Source organism: Odontomachus brunneus, unplaced genomic scaffold (assembly GCF_010583005.1).
Source record: "Odontomachus brunneus isolate Ranch 3 - 2012 unplaced genomic scaffold, Obru_v1 Obru_scaffold_165, whole genome shotgun sequence".
NCBI lineage: Eukaryota > Metazoa > Arthropoda > Insecta > Hymenoptera > Formicidae > Odontomachus > Odontomachus brunneus.
The window spans coordinates 284,540-304,406 of record NW_022639615.1 but is presented as its reverse complement, the minus strand read 5'-3'; the positions used below and the strand labels follow the sequence as shown (position 1 = coordinate 304,406).

The 19,867-nt window shown below is 31.7% G+C and overlaps 2 protein-coding genes across 2 annotated transcripts in view; both read right to left on the bottom strand.

Moving 5' to 3' along the window:
* Positions 1 to 753: 753 nt before the first annotated feature.
* On the bottom strand, positions 754 to 7,868 carry LOC116851062 (farnesol dehydrogenase-like). Its single transcript, XM_032830090.1, has 5 exons — positions 7,565 to 7,868; positions 6,880 to 7,006; positions 2,955 to 3,087; positions 2,066 to 2,212; positions 754 to 1,600 (listed from the first exon to the last, which is right to left on the bottom strand). Exons 1-5 carry the CDS (start codon positions 7,866 to 7,868, stop codon positions 1,541 to 1,543), a joined length of 771 nt encoding a protein of 256 aa, XP_032685981.1. The 3' UTR covers positions 754 to 1,540.
* A 9,159-nt stretch (positions 7,869 to 17,027) lies between these two features.
* Positions 17,028 to 19,867, bottom strand: part of LOC116851063 (farnesol dehydrogenase-like) — a 3,800-nt gene continuing 960 nt past the window's right edge. Inside the window, exons 2-5 of the mRNA XM_032830091.1 lie at positions 19,580 to 19,706; positions 18,003 to 18,135; positions 17,445 to 17,588; positions 17,028 to 17,229 (exon numbers count right to left, since the gene is read on the bottom strand). Of these exons, the coding sequence (XP_032685982.1) occupies positions 17,185 to 17,229; positions 17,445 to 17,588; positions 18,003 to 18,135; positions 19,580 to 19,706 (449 nt within the window). The 3' untranslated portion in view covers positions 17,028 to 17,184. The remainder of the gene's footprint in view (positions 17,230 to 17,444; positions 17,589 to 18,002; positions 18,136 to 19,579; positions 19,707 to 19,867) is intronic.

Below are 19,867 nucleotides of genomic sequence, written 5' to 3'. Positions count from 1 at the left end.
TAATTTCTTCACGAATTTATAAGAAAACAGGAAAAAATAGAGATATTAAAGTCAATAAGTAGTAAAGTTAAATGATAAGAGTGACATTATCGACAGTCAGCATTTCTTGCAGAACTGTCAACACTCACGTGTGATAATTTAACAGTCGCAAACAACAAACGTGAATCAAATCGCGATGCGGCAACGAGCCAATTAGCATCGCAAAAAAGAAACTTCAACGTTTCGATACGATTTCGACATCTTAGAGAGGAGATGTCATTGACTCGAATTGCCAATTTTACAAAAGGATGTTGATATTGATCAGCATGTTCTTAATTGTACAATCCACTGACCTATTATTTTAATCGATTATTGTCAGATAATTTCTCAGATTATTGCATTTTATTATGCAAAATTTTCTCGGTCTCTCGGTTGCACAAATTTAATTACATGAGATGACTAGATCGCGCAACAGGTAAATCATACTTTTATCTTCCTTTCAATTTTATTCCCCGTTTATTTTGAATTCAATATGTTAATATTAACGATATGACCTGTTGCTTCCCTCATTTTTTGACAGATCGTATCAGCTTGCGTGAACAAATTGCTATCGCGCGATCAGGATTCACGTCCATTGTTCGGCCATAGTTCTCTGTTGATCCGTCTATCAACAAGAAGTAGGCAAAGTAATTTTTCAGAGTGGAAAACGAAATAACTTCTTCCGCTGACAGGTTTCACTGTCTACCGAGATATTGTTAGGAGACACACGATAAATTGGATGAGTTTACGTATATATTTGTAAAGTTGACTTGCGATGGATCTGCCAAAAACGCGCTCTGATATTTACAAGCTAATACTGCAAACAATTGACTGAATTACACATATTTGTTTTCCCGCAAACGTGTATATATACGTCCTTAAATTCATAATTCTAGACTAGATTAAATTGTTTAGCTAGATTAATATAATTTTGAAAAAATATTTTACCGCGTATTTTTTATCAAAATCAAATATGTTCTTCTTATCTTATCTTGTTTATAAACATATTCTTCTTATCGTGCAGATAAGACAGAAATTGCAAGAGTGCAGAAATTTACATAGACACAGCGTGAGTTCTATGCCTGCATTATATCTAATCAACTATTCCGTGACGACCCACGGAGACCGGCTCAAATTTTTTTACAACTTATTATTAACAGCTAACATTAAAGCAATTAACTGAACGAGAAGTTTCCCTTTTATTTCAACTCAACATTTTCGCATTTGTTATTCATTGTTAAGCCAGATTGATGTCTGCATCATACTTACTGATGTTAATCGTTCACTTAGGCGAGATAATGAGAAAATGTGGATAGGAATCAATTACTGTAACATAAAAATCGATGATTAATTTCGAATACAAGTTTGTTTTACTTTTCGAAATAAATCCATGTTCATGTTCGTATATGCATAATAAAAGTCAATAACTATAGCGACTCTAATAGATTATGATTATGCAGTATACGTAAAATGCAAACACGATAAAAATTAATACATAACGACGAATTAATTTTATGAAGAATTATTGACTCATGGATGCACTGAGTGGACGCCCTTGAGGACATATTGTCAGTTCGCTTATCTGAAACAGATAAATAGCGAATTTTAAGTGCAACCAGGGCAGAGCGATGATTAATTTAAACTGATAGCAATTCTCGTTATTTGATCTTGAAACAACAATTAAAATAATATTTATAATTTAAGACCTCTGCTTCCCGATTAAAGTCAAATTATATTTTATCAATTTATATCAGCAAACATTAATATGGGAAGTGAATTAATTTGCTTCGACGTGTAATGCGAAGATGCAACTCGTACGAACTCTCGCGTAACTTGATAAACGTTTAACCCAACATTTAACTTAATAAACCTTGTAACTTGATAAGCAATTGCAATAACGAAACAAGAGTTTATTAAAGAGTTTATATTCAACACGTGCAGTAGATTCTACAGAAGAAACATCCATAGTTGCGTGCAGTAAAATGTTTTCAACATTCGAGTTTATGAGAATCATAAAAATTGTATAATTATTTTTAAATAGTCATACCACTACGTTAGGCGGCGCGCTTAGTACGTAAATCACTCCATCCGCAATATCCTTGTCCCGTAGTACACCCATTTTCTCCATCATACTCGATGTTAAGCCGGAGTTATCCCTTAACATATCTGTATCCACTGCGCCAGGGCTGAGGCTCTGTGTTTCCCCAAAAGATTCAATATTAATAACATGGTCATTTTAATAGCACTGAGAGAAATTATCCGTTAAAAAATTAACAAACGGATATTTCCGACAAAAATATAGATGAATTTTTATAACCGATTAAATTTAATCAAATATTTCCGATCATAATAGCATTTTATCAGATAAATCAATCAATTATGAACCGATATTTCTCATCGGATATTTTTTGATCGAATACAAAAATTCATCGATATTTTGATTGGAAATGTCTGTTTGTTAAATTGTTATCGAATAATTTTTCTCAGTCAAGTTGCCCTATTTTATATTTTCTTATCGCGAAGCTTTGGCACTGTTCACTGCCTTGGCATCCTAATTTAACATCAATTGTGTAAGTTACATTGCCAAAGGAAGAAGTCATGATCTTATCGGCTAAGAGAAATATTTATTGGGTTTAGTACGATTTTCTGTTTTCCTCGACGATAAGCAGATCGTCTTTTATGATAGAGACATATTAACGTTGCCGGAAAATCGGCGAAGGGTCATGGAAAACAATTGCGTTTATTGGGTTGATAGATAATTTAATATAATAAAATAAAGTTTGACTAAAACATCGAAGCAATCTTTCGTACTGATTCGATTTGGATATTGTTTTGTTTCTTAAACAGATCGATTATCGATTCATAATAGAAAGTTTAATATGCTATATTAATACGCAATAGAAAGTTTAATAGAAAGTTTAATATGCTTTACGTACCGTGACTTTTATCTTGAGCTGCTCGTTCGCTATTTCATTGCGCAAACTATGGCTCATACCGGTGACAGCATATTTACTGGCGCAGTACACACTTAGCGGTAAAAGGATTGATTCCGCGAAATGGCCTGCAAGACTGTGAATCAAGTGCAAAGATCACGATAATTAACTTTAAAAGATAAGTTGGTGCATCATATGCATGCAAAGTTATGTAATATTGACGTATAAGAATCGCGAATTATATTATGCTTCTTGAACAGATAAAAGATAGAAGAAAGATCCCTTTAGAGGATCAAGACTTATTTATAATCTCCGGCACCTGTTTCGCTCAATAGATTTCTGAGAAAGAAATTTGTCGTAAGTTAAAATGCCTGATTTATTTGTATCGTGCTATGAAGTGAAATATCATACGCGAAGATCAATTTAAAGAGTGAGAAAGAGAGAGAGAGAGAGAGAGAGAGAGAGAGAGAGAGTTAATTTATCAGATATATATTTTCAGAGAACCTAAAGTATTACAATGATGCATCAAGGAAGCTACTTAAATGCATCCGATTATTTGTTGAATAAAATTATGTTTTTATATATTTATTTCGTTATCTAAATAATAAGTGTTAATTAGAAACTGATTTCATGATACTATCTTGCCTTCACTCAGTACAATACTATTCATGAACATGAACTATACATGACAAAGCATGAAATATTGTTCTGACTTTCAATCGACCAATTACACGAAAACAGTATAGTGAATATTTCTACGCCGCGTTTCCAAATATATAACATTTATTAACGAGAAACTTTAACTACGAATATGTTTTATTGCAAGAAATGTTACGTTAAATTTTCATGTAATTTTAAGCATTTTAGTTTGAGCAAATAAGCTTCTAAAAATAAATACGTCGCGATAATATTGTCAAAAAGTCGAGTCTTATAAATGAAGCTTTCATTCTTTATTGATTATTATTGCAAATTTTTTTTATTACGTTGTCTCTACCACGCACGTACACACTGCACTTGTTCCAACGAATGCATGCCAATGTAAGATTATGTAAAATATGAACAATTTAAATTTACTTAGAGAAAAAATAAAGAACTCAAAAAATGATATAAATTTAATAATAGGAAAAAAGGGTTAATTTGAGTTCAAGCACAGACGTAATAGTGCTATTGTATTATATAGGTAAAGCCTTCCTTATGTTAGGAAATAGAGAAATCTTTTATTGAACATAAAATATAAATCATCAAACGTTTCGGCTCAATCGTGAACTCTCTTCAATGATAATTACATAAAATTAAAATATTCAAGACTTATACAGAACGAATTACAAATTAAAAATGATAGTACTAGTGTTGCTTATTCTTGCGTTAATAAATTATTGGGAATGATACGAGTGCATAAAGACGGGCTTCCTCTTGGTTACCATAATAATGTGATTTATAAATTGTGTGTGTGTGTGGAATGCGGTAATTGTGAGGCTACGTATGTTGGACAAACCAACAGAAGACTCTCCACACGTATTGCCGAATATAGGAAAATCCCAAAGAATTCTATAGTGGAGTTGACGGCCGTACAGGAACATCGAATTAAGGACGACCACGATTTTGATTGGAAACATGTCAAAGTTCTGCATGAGGAACGTTTTTACTTGAAACGCCTGATTGCAGAGATGATTTACATCAAATTCCAAAGGCATGGATTGAATTCACATAAGGATACAGATTATGTGGACGATAGCTACTGTGGCCTTGTTATGATAGATTCTCTGTTTGTTTTCCTTCTCTTCCACGTGTCGCCGCTACAATATCTGATGCTAATGTATATAAAGTTGTTATTATTCGTATTACTTTGACTTGGTGATATTACCATTGACAGGATCGTTTCACATTTCTAGATGAGCCTACATTTATCTAAGGTAATTTATATGATCTTTTCAAATATTTATTTTTATTTATTTATGTTACAATCTTACATATTTTTGCTTTTTGTTTTTTTTATATTGTTAGAGTTATGACGGATACATCATCATTTTTGGATCAAATTAACTACTGTAAAAGTACTGTTCTCTTAACGCTTTTGTCAATTGTAATATCAAGAAAAACATTGATGTCTGTTTATTTCACCCAAGTCATGATACTATTGCTTTGTAATTCGTTCTGTATAACCCTTGAGTATTTTAATTTTATGTAATTATCACTGAAGAGGATTCACGATTGAGCCGAAACCTTTGATGATTTATTATATTTTATGTTCAATAAAAGATTTCTCTATTTCCTAACATAAGGAAGGCTTTACCTATATGGTACAACAGCACTATTACGTCTATGCTTGAACTCAAATTATTCCTTTTTTCCTTACTATTACGCTTTTTCTGATGTAAATGTGTAACATAGAATTAGTTCGATAATATAGTCACGAAGCGAAACATTTTTCTGTCACACATATATGATGATGATACTGAAGATATTAAACGCAAAATTCCGTCAGACAATCTTGTTTGAAGCCACTTACGCCTTTGATATACGGTGCATTAAAATCCATTTGTCATGCAACTGTTGATTGCATAACATTGAAATTGGTTGCAACTGATCATGTATATTTATGACGTCTATTAAAAAGAAATATACGTTTAAATATCGAAAATAATATCTTCGGAAATTCAGAAATTCCTTATTATTACATTTAAATTAAAACAAGCATGTTATTGCGAAATGCAAACGCGTTGAATTCACTTGGAACTTCACGTATGCCTATTTACTATTTTTAAACACCTTACGCAATTCTTAGCACGGAGAAATTTGAGTTTCTCTCTTTGGAGATCCCTAGAAAATTTTTCTTTTAGAAATTCTTTGTTTTCTATGAACTATTTTCTAGGTCGATGCGTGATATCTGTAATACCGACTTTTTAAGATTATTTTAGAAAATTATTATTTTGAATATTTTGAAAAATTTAAAGATACAAAACTTGAAATTAGTGTATAATTTTATATATTTTTCACAATAAAAAAGAAAGCGACTTTAAAGGACTTCGCATTTCATAAAGAGAAATTTCTGAATTTCCGAAGATATTATTTTCGATATTTAAACGTATATTTCTTTTTAATAGACGTCATAAATATACATGATCAGTTGCAACCAATTTCAATGTTATGCAATCAACAGTTGCATGACAAATGGATTTTAATGCACCGTATATCAAAGGCGTAAGTGGCTTCAAACAAGATTGTCTGACGGAATTTTGCGTTTAATATCTTCAGTATCATCATCATATATGTGTGACAGAAAAATGTTTCGCTTCGTGACTATATTATCGAACTAATTCTATGTTACACATTTACATCAGAAAAAGCGAGGTAATCTGTAAGGTAGAGATGTGCGAATCAAAGTTTTTCAATGTCGAATCGAATCGAATTGATGAAATTTCATCCGAATCAAATCGAATGAAATCATATCGAATCGTTGAAAGAATTTTTACTTAACATAATCATTGAATTCAACATGAAAATAGTGACTTCAGTATGAGAGAGATAATATTGATTATACGATATCAATTCATTTTAAGGTAAGAAATATATAATATATTTCAGTTCCAGCCTTGAAAGCTGCACAACAATACATATCGGTCCGACAATTGTCGGTAAGAGTTTATCTAGAAACCATTATCTTCTTTTAATATTTTTGAAAAAAATCTTAATGTATAGCAAGTCATGCTAATTTCTGTAAGGCTGGATATCTTTAATAGTACTTCGTTAATGCTAATGTGTGCGATCTGTATTTGAATCTTTTCGATTTGAAGTTTTCGAATTATTCGGATTCGAATTCTAGAGATTCGAATTTGAATCGAATCGAATTTCACTTGATTCGAATTCGAATAGTTCGCATATCTCTACTGTGAGGAGAGGCTGCCAAAGTAACTATGTTAATACATACCTGTTAATGTTAACGATATGACCACACGTTTTACGTTTCTTGATCGAACGCACGAACTCTCGCGAACAAATCGCGATAGCGATCACATTCACGTCCATAATCATGCGATAGTTCTCCGTTGACCCGTCTTACAACAAATAATAACAAGTAATGTGACTTAATAGACGCACACAAACTCGATTCTACTTTTTATCTTAATACTGGTTTTCTTAATCTTTCGGATATTCTTTAGCAAGATTGAAAAAAAAACATTGTTATCATTTTGTAAGTTATTCCTTTTTAGTAGGCTTGTTAACGGCTTATTAACAAGGTACCCGAGTCGAAATTTTAGCCCTATTTTCGACTTAGTTTCTTAAATTTTAGCCCTAGTTTCTTAAATCTATGTATTTTAAATGATCAGTGCATACATACACACACATGGGATCCTACTTAATGTCTTTAAAGAAAAACGCAGAAAACGCACCAAATTCCACTTGTAGATTCTAAAAAAGAACTTGCAAAGCTGGTAGGTTATATAGAATCAAGGAAGGTTGATTGCAGAGTGCCAAAATACGCATTAAATGGAGCATAAGTAGAGTAAAAAATTTTGACTCGGGTACTCTTAAAAATAACTTTCAAAATTACGTTTCACATATCTCGTGAGTGCTATTATTATCTGGCGATTGAAACAAGTTTCGAGTCTTACCTATGATCGGCTCGTTCTTAAGTACACCGGCGTTATTGATGAGTACATCAACACCACCAAGTTTATCGTTCGCCCATTTGAATACCTTGAGAATGTCCTCTTCCTTGCGAACGTCGCACACCATCGTGTATATATCGGTCTTGAACTCGCGCTTGATACTTGCTGCTAATTCCTCCAATTTGTCCAAGCGTCTAGCGACGGCAATTACCTTCATGCCCTTTTCTGCGAGCGCTTTCGAGATCTGTGCACCAATCCCGACACTGGCGCCGGTGACTAACGCGACTTTTCCTGCCCAACGATCCATCGCGGCGAAGTCGTAATACAGCACTGTCGATCTCGTAGTTTAGTGTGAGCACTTATAGCTCGCCTCCCATCCAACCTTCTTGTTCCCATTGGCGTCTGATCCTGTCGATTGAGAGGTGACTGGTAGTAGTGATGTCATACCAATTTCTGTCACGCAAATCTCTGATAACTCATACTGCAAGTCATCAAGCTAGTTATAAAGCTAGCTATTAGTTGATATGTGGTAGTGTTACTTATAACATTTATGCAAATGGTTTATTTATATCGATTTATGGACTAATAAAGATAGTAAATATTTTGGTTGACATACAAGGTAATTGCTTGTAATTTTAGATTAGACTCAATCACAAAACGGGAAATATAAAATGAAGATTTTACATAGTGAGAGCTATTTATATTGGGAAATATGAAACGAAGAAAAATGAATTAGATACGCAAAAAGGGATTCTGGTCCAGAGCGCGCGCTTAAAAATAGAGTATTTTTAGAAATTTTATATTTGGCCGAGTATATACTGCATCACATGAAGCATCACACTTAATCTTGATTCGCTGTTGACTTCGTATATTGAGAGAAATTAAATGATAAAAACATACGATTATATTTATATTATATTTATATTTCTGATTAAAATACTGATAAATTTTGGTATCCAATCATAAAACATCCAATGAGAAATAGCAGTTTATAATTTTTTTTATCGGTTTATCTAATAAAATGCAATTATGAAGTATCCGATTAAAGTTAATCAGATGATTGGATACAAAAATTTATCGGTATTTTGTCGAAAATCCGTCTGTTAATATTTTACTGGATAATTTCAATATAGTGCTCGTTTGAGAAATCTGCAACACAAATGTCAAATATATTCTTATTTATTAATGTCGTGTAATTAATGTCGCTTCTATGTGAAACTCAATCCAGACAAAAAAGTATACGATTTCCTGGAAAAAGTCTTGTTTGAGAAAAAAAGTTCGTTTTTTCGTCTTATCTTTTACACTTTTCTTAAAAAAAGATAGTTTTTTATTAACTTTTTATTGGTTTTAAAGGTTTACATAGAAGATATAACTATTATTTAGAAATATCTACAAGCAGAAACCAATTTGACTATAAGTTTTTGAGTTTTGATGTCAACGAACTTGCAAAATACTGTTTCGAGAAAAACTCGTTTAAAGCTTTGACTACTATTTTGTTATACTTATAATATGTTTTTGGCTAATCCTAATTCGTATAATAATCTTTCTATTTCCTCATAAGAGTCGTGGAGTTCCTCTACGCATCTTTGGACGACCATACAAGCTTTTCTTATTAGTTAAACGCCTTATTAGTTAAACGCCTTATACTTTCGCATGTGCGAGTCTCTTCATCCGTATAATCAGCGAACAATTTATACTGCCGGTCAATGACGATTCCCATCGTTACCATACTTTCAAAAATAGCAATTTAGCCTTTATTGAAGATTCCTGCGATCAAATGTGAAATGATTCAATAACTTCTAAACATTGTGAAGGTATTTTGGCGCGAAACGTCAGATAATCGCGTTAAAACTTTCGTTATTGTTTCAGCTCTGTGTCTGTCCAAGCACTGTTCTAGCAAACCTTCAGACAATAAATCCCCATAAATAGACTTTGGATATCTTCATGAAGTAGCGAATCGTGGAAGTTCAATAAGATTATTGACGACTTCAGTGCGACGCCACTTGCACCAGCTGTCTGCTCCCGAAGGACAATACATGTGCTGTGGTTTTTCATCTGTAGAACATCTGTGATAGAATGTAACTCATAATACTCATCTATAAATAATCTTCATCTCTTTAACGGAACGGAAATTTCTACGAATAGCCAAACCATAGTGCATTATTAGATCTTTTATTAATGTCTGTTAATTTTGTCTGTTATTTTTCCTTTACGCCCAAGTTTCTCAACCTTCTTCTTACTTCGAAGACGCAAGTTCATTCTTTTACCTGGGATTCTGGGACACAAAAAAACGCCGCGCAATTCTGCCTGAACCTATCAAATAGTAATATTTTGAATTTCAATATAACACTACAGGAACAGGTTAAGGTGTAGAAAAAGGGCGCCACTTCCGATCAGCTTGATCTTGACATATGTCATAGAGGTCACCCTTCTGAGTGACCTTCTGAAGATTTTAGCCGTCGCTCATTGTTTGTTAGAAAGTTATTGATGAAAGAAGTCCGAAAAATATATTACAATTTTTTGATACTGTGTACCGTTAACGAGCAATATCGAATAATAAGTGCAATATTAATTAAGCGTCAGTCATTCTTGAGTCTTCACCTCGTGTTTTAAGAATACACGCAAGTATGTTCGAGTTTGTGTGAATACAAGTTGCTTGGCAATTAACTTCAAATTTGCCGAGTCAGAATTCTTGTGATATACCTTGAAAAAACGTGCCTTGAAAAAACGTATAAAGCACTCAATATCCTTCTCATTATCTACGTCATTATATAACGTTGATGATAATGCAATTAATCAAAATACGTGCACACAAGTATACATAATAACCTTACTCTTTTAACGACATAACACATAAAGCAACTGACGGTCATTTTTATTATGCCAACATATCTGTGCAATATAATTGTTAATTTTTCAATGAAACAGCAATATATTTCAACGATATGTTTTCAACTATTACCTATACTGAAAAAATTTGACAAACAGATATTTCCGATCAAATTCTGTTAAATTTTTATATCCGATCAGGACATCCGATTAAATTTAATCGGATATTTTCGATCATAATGACGTTTCATCAGATAAACCGATCAAAAAATGATGAATATTTCTCATCGGATGTTTCCTGATCGGATACAAAAATTCAGTATTTTGATCAGAAATATTCGTTTGTTAATTTTTTATTGTATAATTTTTCTTAATATAATAATAATAGTAACATAATAATAATAGTAATATATAATAATAATAGTAATATATAATAATAATAATAATAGTAATATGATACAAATCTATATTTGTTTGCATATGCATAACAAAAATGAATAATCACAACGATTCTAATAGATTATAACCATGTATTGTATGTTAACTGCAAATATAATTTAATTTATATAGTAAATATCAATAAAATTTAAAAATATTATTTATTTACAGTAATAATTTTTTTCTCATTTGAATTTGTTAGGTATTGTAGAGTCTTGTATTGTAGAAAGGTCTTGTATTGTAGAGAGTTTTGGTTAACATTTAAAAAAGCAACAGAAATATATGATACTTTAAACGTTCTTCAATGTATAGTTATTTTGTCGTATTATTAATTTTCCAAGGTTCCATTAATTCGCTTATCTGAAACAAATAAATCGCAAATTTTAAATGTGTACGGTGGAGAGTGATATTTAATTTAAACTAATAATAGTTTCCGCTTTTCAACCTCAAAACAACAATTAAAACAATATTTGTCTCTGATCTATGGTTGAAGTCGAATTATATTTTATCAATTTATATTGGCGAACATTGATGTGGAAAGTGAATTACTTCGCTTCGACATGTAATGCAAAGATACGATTAGTACATTTGTGTTTAATATTGTAATTTCATGAATTGCAATGAGCAAACAAGTGTATTAAGATATTTAATGCGTAAAAGAGATTTTAAAAGAGAAATAGTTACGTTCAATGAAGTATTTTCAACATTCGAATTCATAAGAATCATGAAAGTTGTATAATTATTTTCAAAATAGTCGTACCACTACGTTAGGCAGCGCGCTCAATACGTAGATCACTTCATCCGCAACATCCTTGTCCCGTAGTGCATTCGATTTTGCCATCACATTAATATCCATATCCACTAATAGTTGTGTATCCACCGCGCCAGGACTAATGCTCTGTGTTCTCCCAAAAGATTCAATATTCAGTCATCTTAATAAGTTGCCCTATTTTATATTTCTTATCTGCCTTAATCACTACCTTGACATCCTGACCTGACATCACTTGTGTCAGTCACATTGCCAAAGGAAAAAATCATGATCTTATCATCTAAGAGAAATATCTATTGAGTTAAAACGTTTAGTAATAGTCGTACGATTTAGTACGATTTTCTATTATCCTCGATGGTAAACCGATCGCCTTTTATGATAGAGATATATTAACGTTGCCGGAAAGTCGGCAAAGAGTCGTAAACAACGGAGACGCTTACTTGATTGATGGATTCTTCCCATTGAATATAATAAACTGAATTTTGAATACACTAAAGTATCGAGGCGATTTTTCTCGATGTGTGGATACTATTTTGTTCCTTAGATCGACATATCGATGACCGATTTGCAGTAGAAAATTTAATATGCTTAGTACTTTACGTACCGTGACTTTAATGTTGAGCTGTTTTTTTTAATATTTCATTGCGCAAAGTTAAAGTCATTTTGGTGACAGCATATTTACTGACGCAGTACAGACTGACCGGCATAGAGAATGATGTCACAGAATGACCCAGAATACTGTGAATGAAGTGCAAGGACAACGATTAGTTTCATTTTTATGAGCTTTGTAGCATTAATGTGTATCGTTTTGTCATGCTTCTCTGAAAAAATAAAAGACAATTCAAATGTTAGAATTGAAGGTCATTAACAATTCGATATTTGTTTTGTTTTATGAATTTTTTTACGAGAAAGATTGTTGTAAATTAAAATACAAATATAAATACAAAAATACAAATGGTTTATTTGTATTTTATTTGCCAAGTCAGAACATTTATAGCGTGGCATATTTTAAAACTTCTTAGTAATTATATTATGCTTTTTTGGATTACATTTTTCTCAAAAGTACATTTTCGAAATCGGTACCGCGCACGACTCGATGTCTACTGAACTGATGTTCTTGAAGTTTATGATACATAAAAAAAAATTTTCTGCGGCAGTAACTGTAAGAATCTATATGTGATAATCTAGTGAATATATAGTGAATATATAGGGTGTTCCATAAGTTGAAGTCAATTGCTTGGGAGATGAATGGAGAACCAAAAACAAGAAAGAAAGTTGATACATAGGTCAAAAAATGCGTTGTTTTCGAGTTATCGCCATTGTTATGTTAAAATTTGAAATTGCTTTGTCTTCGAATTTTTTTGTCAAAATTGAAACATAAGATGGTTTTTATGAGTTTCAAAACACAACTAAAGTCAAATAAAAGTTGCGAGTTGCTTTAACACTACCCAGGATGCACCGCGTGGAGGTACAGCCTGCTTAGCATCTCTTGGCAGAGATCAAGACCCCACAGTTCGTCACTCCTGTGGTATTTAGTGACTCCAAACAACCAAACAAACTTTAGTTATGTTTTGAAACTCATAAAAACCATCTTATGTTTCAATTTTGACAAAAAAATTCGAAGGCAAAGCAATTTCAAATTTTAACATAAAAATGGCAATAACTCGAAAATAACGCATTTTTTGATCTATGTTTGTATCCACTTTCTTTCTTGTTTTTGATTCCCCATTCATCTCCCGAGCGATTGACCTCGACTTACGGAACACCCTGTATAGATACTTAAAAGTATAGCTATTAGTAGATATATCTTTAGTTGTGAAAATGATGTAAGAGCAACAGTGGTAAAAATATTGGTTACGACAGTAAATATTTCATTACGGTCACAAATGTATTTTCAGCCAACTGTGATTAGTCGCGGCAGAGGAATCTTTCTTTTTGCATACCTACTAAGCATATTAATAGTATCTAAGAGATTTTTTCCTCATACTTTTGTAAATCTGTAACATCTGTAATTGTAAAAAATTAGTATTGCACATTGATTAAAAAAATAGAGACATAAACTTTGAAGAAGCTTCCCATTTTTATCTAGAAGCAAACGATAACGGCTACGGTGTTACTTGCATGTTTTAATATATCTTAAGAATATCTTTGTATTTTACTTTGAACGTTTTTTATGACTGTTTTTTACTATATTCCATTTAGATACTACGATATCGATTTTTGTAGCGCTGATATTTTGAAGAATTTTGAAATATGAAACTTAAAATTAATGTATAATTTACGCTTTTTGACGGAACGCACCAACTCCCGTGAACAAATCGCCATCGCGATCACATTCACTTCCATAATCGCGCGATGATTCTCCGTTGATCCATCTTTAAATAAATAATGGTGAACAGTGGATGCACATATTTACATCTATATTATTTCAATATCTGCTTTTCCTAATCATTTTATAAATTATTCTCTTTTCACGATTTAGTAACTGCGTTATTTTTTTCATCAACAACGGTGAAGCAATTAAAGTTTTGTTAATTAAAGATGATAAATATAAGTGTTACTTCGTAAAGAAACAAACTCGGTGAAGAAAGCAACGATTACTCAACACTATTTGAACTACGAGAGAGAAATAACGAATTATTTCTGATATAGATAACGTTAACGACATTGAATTTAATGTGATACGTTGCTCGTTACCGCTAAAAAGTAATTTCCTCAATGCTGCGTATTTTACAGCAAATACTTTCATTATACAGGGTGTTCTGAATTTAAATGTCAAAACTTCGGCAACATGTAGGGAATCGATAAACTAAGAAAAAAAGTTCTTTAGAGATATGCTCGTTTTTGCTTCGTTTCTTTCGCAAAAAAAGACAAATGTAGTTTTCATTTTTGTACTTATTTATTACTTATTCATTCACATTTATTCACGTTGTCGCTTGCTTATTGTCTCCATATGCAGCCGAAGCAATAATTATAATTTTCTTATAATATTATAATATATAATTATATAATTATATAATTATTTTTATAATTATATAATTATAATATATAATATATAATTATATTTTCTTATAATATTATTTAGTAACATTATCGAGGCATACTTTTGTTTTACGAAAACATAAAACTTTTTGCAATGAATAAAATCAAAGTTGTAATACATAGACCCGCGTAACAGCTTTCACATCTCACATAGAATCACTCAAACTTTCTAATCATATATGTAGATCACGTATGTAATGTAAAAATATATCGTCGTGATAGGAGTGATCTATAAATCATTAAAACTAAATTCAAGAAAACACTCGATATCGTTACTACGTTTATTTACATTATGATAACACGTTGATGATAACGCGTTTGTTTAAAACATATAAACGGAGGATATAATAATCTTATTACACCTGATATCATATCAATTAACATTATCATATATATATATATATATATATATATATATATATATATATATATATAAAAGAAAAAATATATATAAGAAAAAGTAGGGTGATATGACGCAATATCTAGATTTCCGGTATAGAAAGGAATAGTATGGACGACGTTATATAATAGACATTGAGAGATTATTATATCAAATCGTTTGTATTTAAATCTCAGTTTTTGAGTGATTTACGATTCTTTTTGTTAATATGGCACACTACAAGAGTCACGAAATTTCGTTGGATCATGCTAAAAATTTCATAGCAATAGTATTCCTTCTTTTAATCGTGAATTGCACTATAACTGAAGAAAATGGATAGAAAGAAGATTATATTAGAGCTAAGATATCTTATCTTGTATTTAAGTGCATGCGTCCTTTTTCTCTTAACAAATGAGGCGTTTTTCATACAAGAGTGATATGAAAAAAGTAATATGCAAAATTCTATATGAGACAGATAGTATATGTTATTTTTCACACTTAGTAAAATGAAGACAAATAATTTGACTCAACAATTATTCCTAATTGTTACCCCAGAAAATGTAACAATGCCGATTAACGCGACCGCTATTACCGACATAGCGGCACGCGAAAAGTAAACGCTACGCGACGCAGTGTCAACGCATGCGGGAATGCGCACGCATACTAGATATTAAAGACAATAAATTTTTTATAGAATAATAAATATTAATCAGTTTTTTGACAAAAAAAATAAAAGACATATGTTACAAGATATAAACATGTAATTTCTTATAAGCCAATTTAATGCGTTATATCTCCCAGCCTTAAGCGTCATATCACCCTCCTAGGTGGATGATATGCCGCAAAAGCAACGATTTTTATTTCCTTAATTTTTTCATGTTTGTAGTTTGGAACTTAGTTTCATATTATTTATTAAAACTATATATTATAAGGATATTAGATACATATATTCGTTTTCTTTAATGCTATTCGTTTATTATGATTTATTTCACTTTTTCGAATTGTGCGTCATATCACCCCACTTTTCCTTATATGTATGACAGCGCGAAGATACACGGTGCCAAGAACTCTAATAATGTCATGATGTCGAAACAACGTCATAAAAAGAATACATATATATATATATATATATATATATATATATATATATATATATCAAGATCATTCTAGTTATATATACAACCTCATACTACAATCTCATTCTAGTTATATTACTTGCTATTTTTGAATTTTAGAATCACGTTCGCTTATTTTATAGCCATGCACCTGAAGTTGTAAACACTGACAAAATAGACCATAAAACAAACAGAACAAATATAAAGTCTAAATGTATAATTGACTAACAACTTTATAGGAACTGCCGAGCAAGTTGATATGCAAATGAGTTTCTTTGAATTTCTTTGAAAATCTGTAAAGTAGCACAAAAAGTAGTCTCTCGCTTGATTGATTTTGCTGTCTTCAATGCTTATATTCTACTCAAAATGAGAAATCTTCTAAATCTATCGTTTTCGGACTTAAACTACAACTAATTGAAAGTATCGTTGAAAAATCTATAATTGGTAAATGTCAGTTATCTGATCCTTTACGTTTTATAGCTGATCATTTTCCTTCTCAAATTGTAAAAGATGAAAATGACCTAACAGGAAAAAATGATGTTTAAAAATGTAGATAGATAAAATAAAATAAAATCCGCAATATATAGTATATGCAAGATGAAATTGCTATAATAAGTAATAAAGCGTTATTACCGATTGTTTTATACATACACATTAATAGTAAAGAATTTACCTTCTAAATCTATGATCACTAATAACAAATTCGCTACTTTATTTTAACTTGGACCATAACATATTCAAAACTGCTTAAGATCGAAGAGAAACCCTATAGTTAGTTCCCTCGTAAGACAACCGAGGATACAATATTAACGTTGAAAGTTACATGATGATGTAAATATTAAAGCTACAGGTAGAACCAAATAAAATCCTCGACAATATGCAAGATGAAATCTCTGCAATGTGTAATAAAATATTATTGCTGAATGTTATCTTTTATTAACATATTAGCAGTAAGCACAAAGTAAGTTTATTAGTTATAAAAGATAACTTTTGTTGAATCACATTTCACAGTTGCCGCCAGAAGAAGTCATCTCAAAATGTCGGATGTTTGTTAATCCTTATCGAGAGCACTACCGATGATAGTCAGCTCCGTGACCTGAAAGTAATGTAATAATTTTATCTTTCCTGTATGTATTTACAAATAATTGTTAATTCACAGAGAGATGCAAGAGTCAACTCGAATGTAATTTTTGGATAGAAGTAGAAGACAAAATAGTAAGGAGAGAACATGAGACAAATATGTTGACTTTGCGTGTGTGGAACGTCAACAGTCACTACGTACTGATCTTATTATAACGCTAGAGAAAGTACCTGCACATGTGGTGGTGTGCCAAGGATATACATGACCGCGTCGGCCACATCCTTACTCAGCAAGTACGGAGCAATTTTATAGAGATTATCGATATTTGCCAATAACATGGGCATATCCGTCTTCACCAAGCCGGGCGACAAGCTCTAAAAGAAACAGCGCACAGTCACAATGAAGCAATACGACGAAGAGATCGTCATTTTTTAAGAAGCCCTGGAATTTTCTAATCGCAAAATTTCAGTTTTGACAGCATAACATTATTAGAGTTCGTATATCTTCACGTTGTTTTATATATATATATATATATATATATATATATATATATATATATATATATATATATATATGAGGAAAATTAGGGTAATATGACGCAATATCTAGATTTCCGGTATAAAAGAGAATAGTGTAGACGACTTTATATGATAGCTGGACATTGAGAGATTATTATATCCAATTGTTTATATTTGGATCTCTTTCGATGCAGTTTACAATCTTTTTATCTGCAACTCAGGGCGTCGAGAGAAGGAAACAAAACACATAACCGCGGAGCAATAACTCACCGTAATTTTAATCGGTGCTTTTGCAGCATCGATTTCGTTCCTCAACACTTGTGTCATTCCTGTTATCGCAAATTTGCTCGTCTGATAAAGGCTTAGTGGGAATTTCGCTGTGCCGATATCGTGCCCGGCGACGCTGCAAATAATAAAAACGCAAAAGTAATGTAGGTGGATTTCATTTCGACGATTTCACACGAGAGATATAGCCGGAACAAGATAAAATCTGATGCAGTGTGCCAAGATGTAACTTCGGTAATAACAGTGTTTGTCTCAATAAAACGTTAGGAAATAAAAACAGAGAATATACCGCGGTTAAAACGAGTGTGTGGTAATACGAATAATAAAGTTTGCGAGAATTTCGCAAATTTTTAAAACACTTATACATACATACATATACACACACATACAGGGTGTCCCAGACTTCCGTAATTTTTGTAGGAACGGATCAAGATGAACATAAAAGTCCCATATCGCCGTTTTGCGATATTCACAATAACTCTCGACATATTAATTAAAGAAAATTAGTGAATGAGCATGCGCGATAGTAAGTGAGCGACGATGTGTGCTGTTGTGTGCTTGTTAAATTAAATTACAGTACATAAGTACATTAGAAGTACACAAAGGGCCTGAACAAAGGCCCTTTATCATTTAAAATAACCATGTAGATTTTTAGTTATTAATGCAGGAATATGAAGGAATCATATGAATGTCATATGATTAGGCGCGATAATACACAAATCTTCTTTAATTAATATCTAACAATCTATGTGGCCATTTGCAAAATGGTAAAGGACTTTTTTGTTCAGTTTGACCTAATGTATAAGATGCAATAGCGCCATTACAGCTCATCTACTATATCGCGCGTGATTATTTATCAATCTTCCTTAACTAATATCTCAAGATTTATTGCGAATATCGCAAATCGGTATAGGATTTTTATGTTCACCTCAATCTGTTATATGTTCCTGCAAAAGTTGCGAAAGAGTGTCTAGGACACGTTATATACAGAGTTGAGAGAAATAACACGTTTCTTGTTATTGCCGTTATCGTTACAGTTACTTTTTCATGATAACGTTATCGTTACCGTTATCGTTTACGTTCATGATTTTCGTTATCACTATAATTCTTTTTTCTCTTTATTATAACGGTAATGAATCCAACCGTTACTTTAGTTATCTCCATGATGTGCTAAGATTATTACAGCTTTGAATAGTTTGTTCTTTTTAGGTAAACCGGTTACACTAAAAATAATAATATAAGCTTAAAAACAAAAATTTTATTTCAAAATCAATTACGTATTTTATTTTAGTATTATAAAAAAGTAACGAAAAAGTAACAAACACACCACCACTGCTTTCTCAGTAAAGGTAACAAATTATTTTTAAAATTATTAACAAATGAAAGTAATGCATTATTTTTTTTTTAAATAATATTCCCAACTCTGCATATATATATATAATGACATACTTCATGCGATTTTCTGATCGCTCGTTATTATTGATGCAATTCATTAATTGACAATGTCATTAACATAAGACATGCACCACATTAATTCAATATGTCAAATAACGATTGATCACCTGTTTATATTAATTATGTGCCCCTCGACATTACGTTCTCTCATCGACTTCGTGGCTTCTCGTGTGCAAATCGCAGTGGCTATCACATTCACGTTCAGAATTTCGTGGTATTTCTCGGTAGTACCATCTTGGTGCGCGAGGAGAAAAAGAGAAAAAAGACATAATTTCTATTTCAAATCATACACAAGTGTTAAGAAAATCGCTTCTAATTCTGAAGGGGTTAATTTTTCAATGTTTCCTAGTAAACACAAAGTATGTTCCATATTACAATGTCAGCTCAATCATATG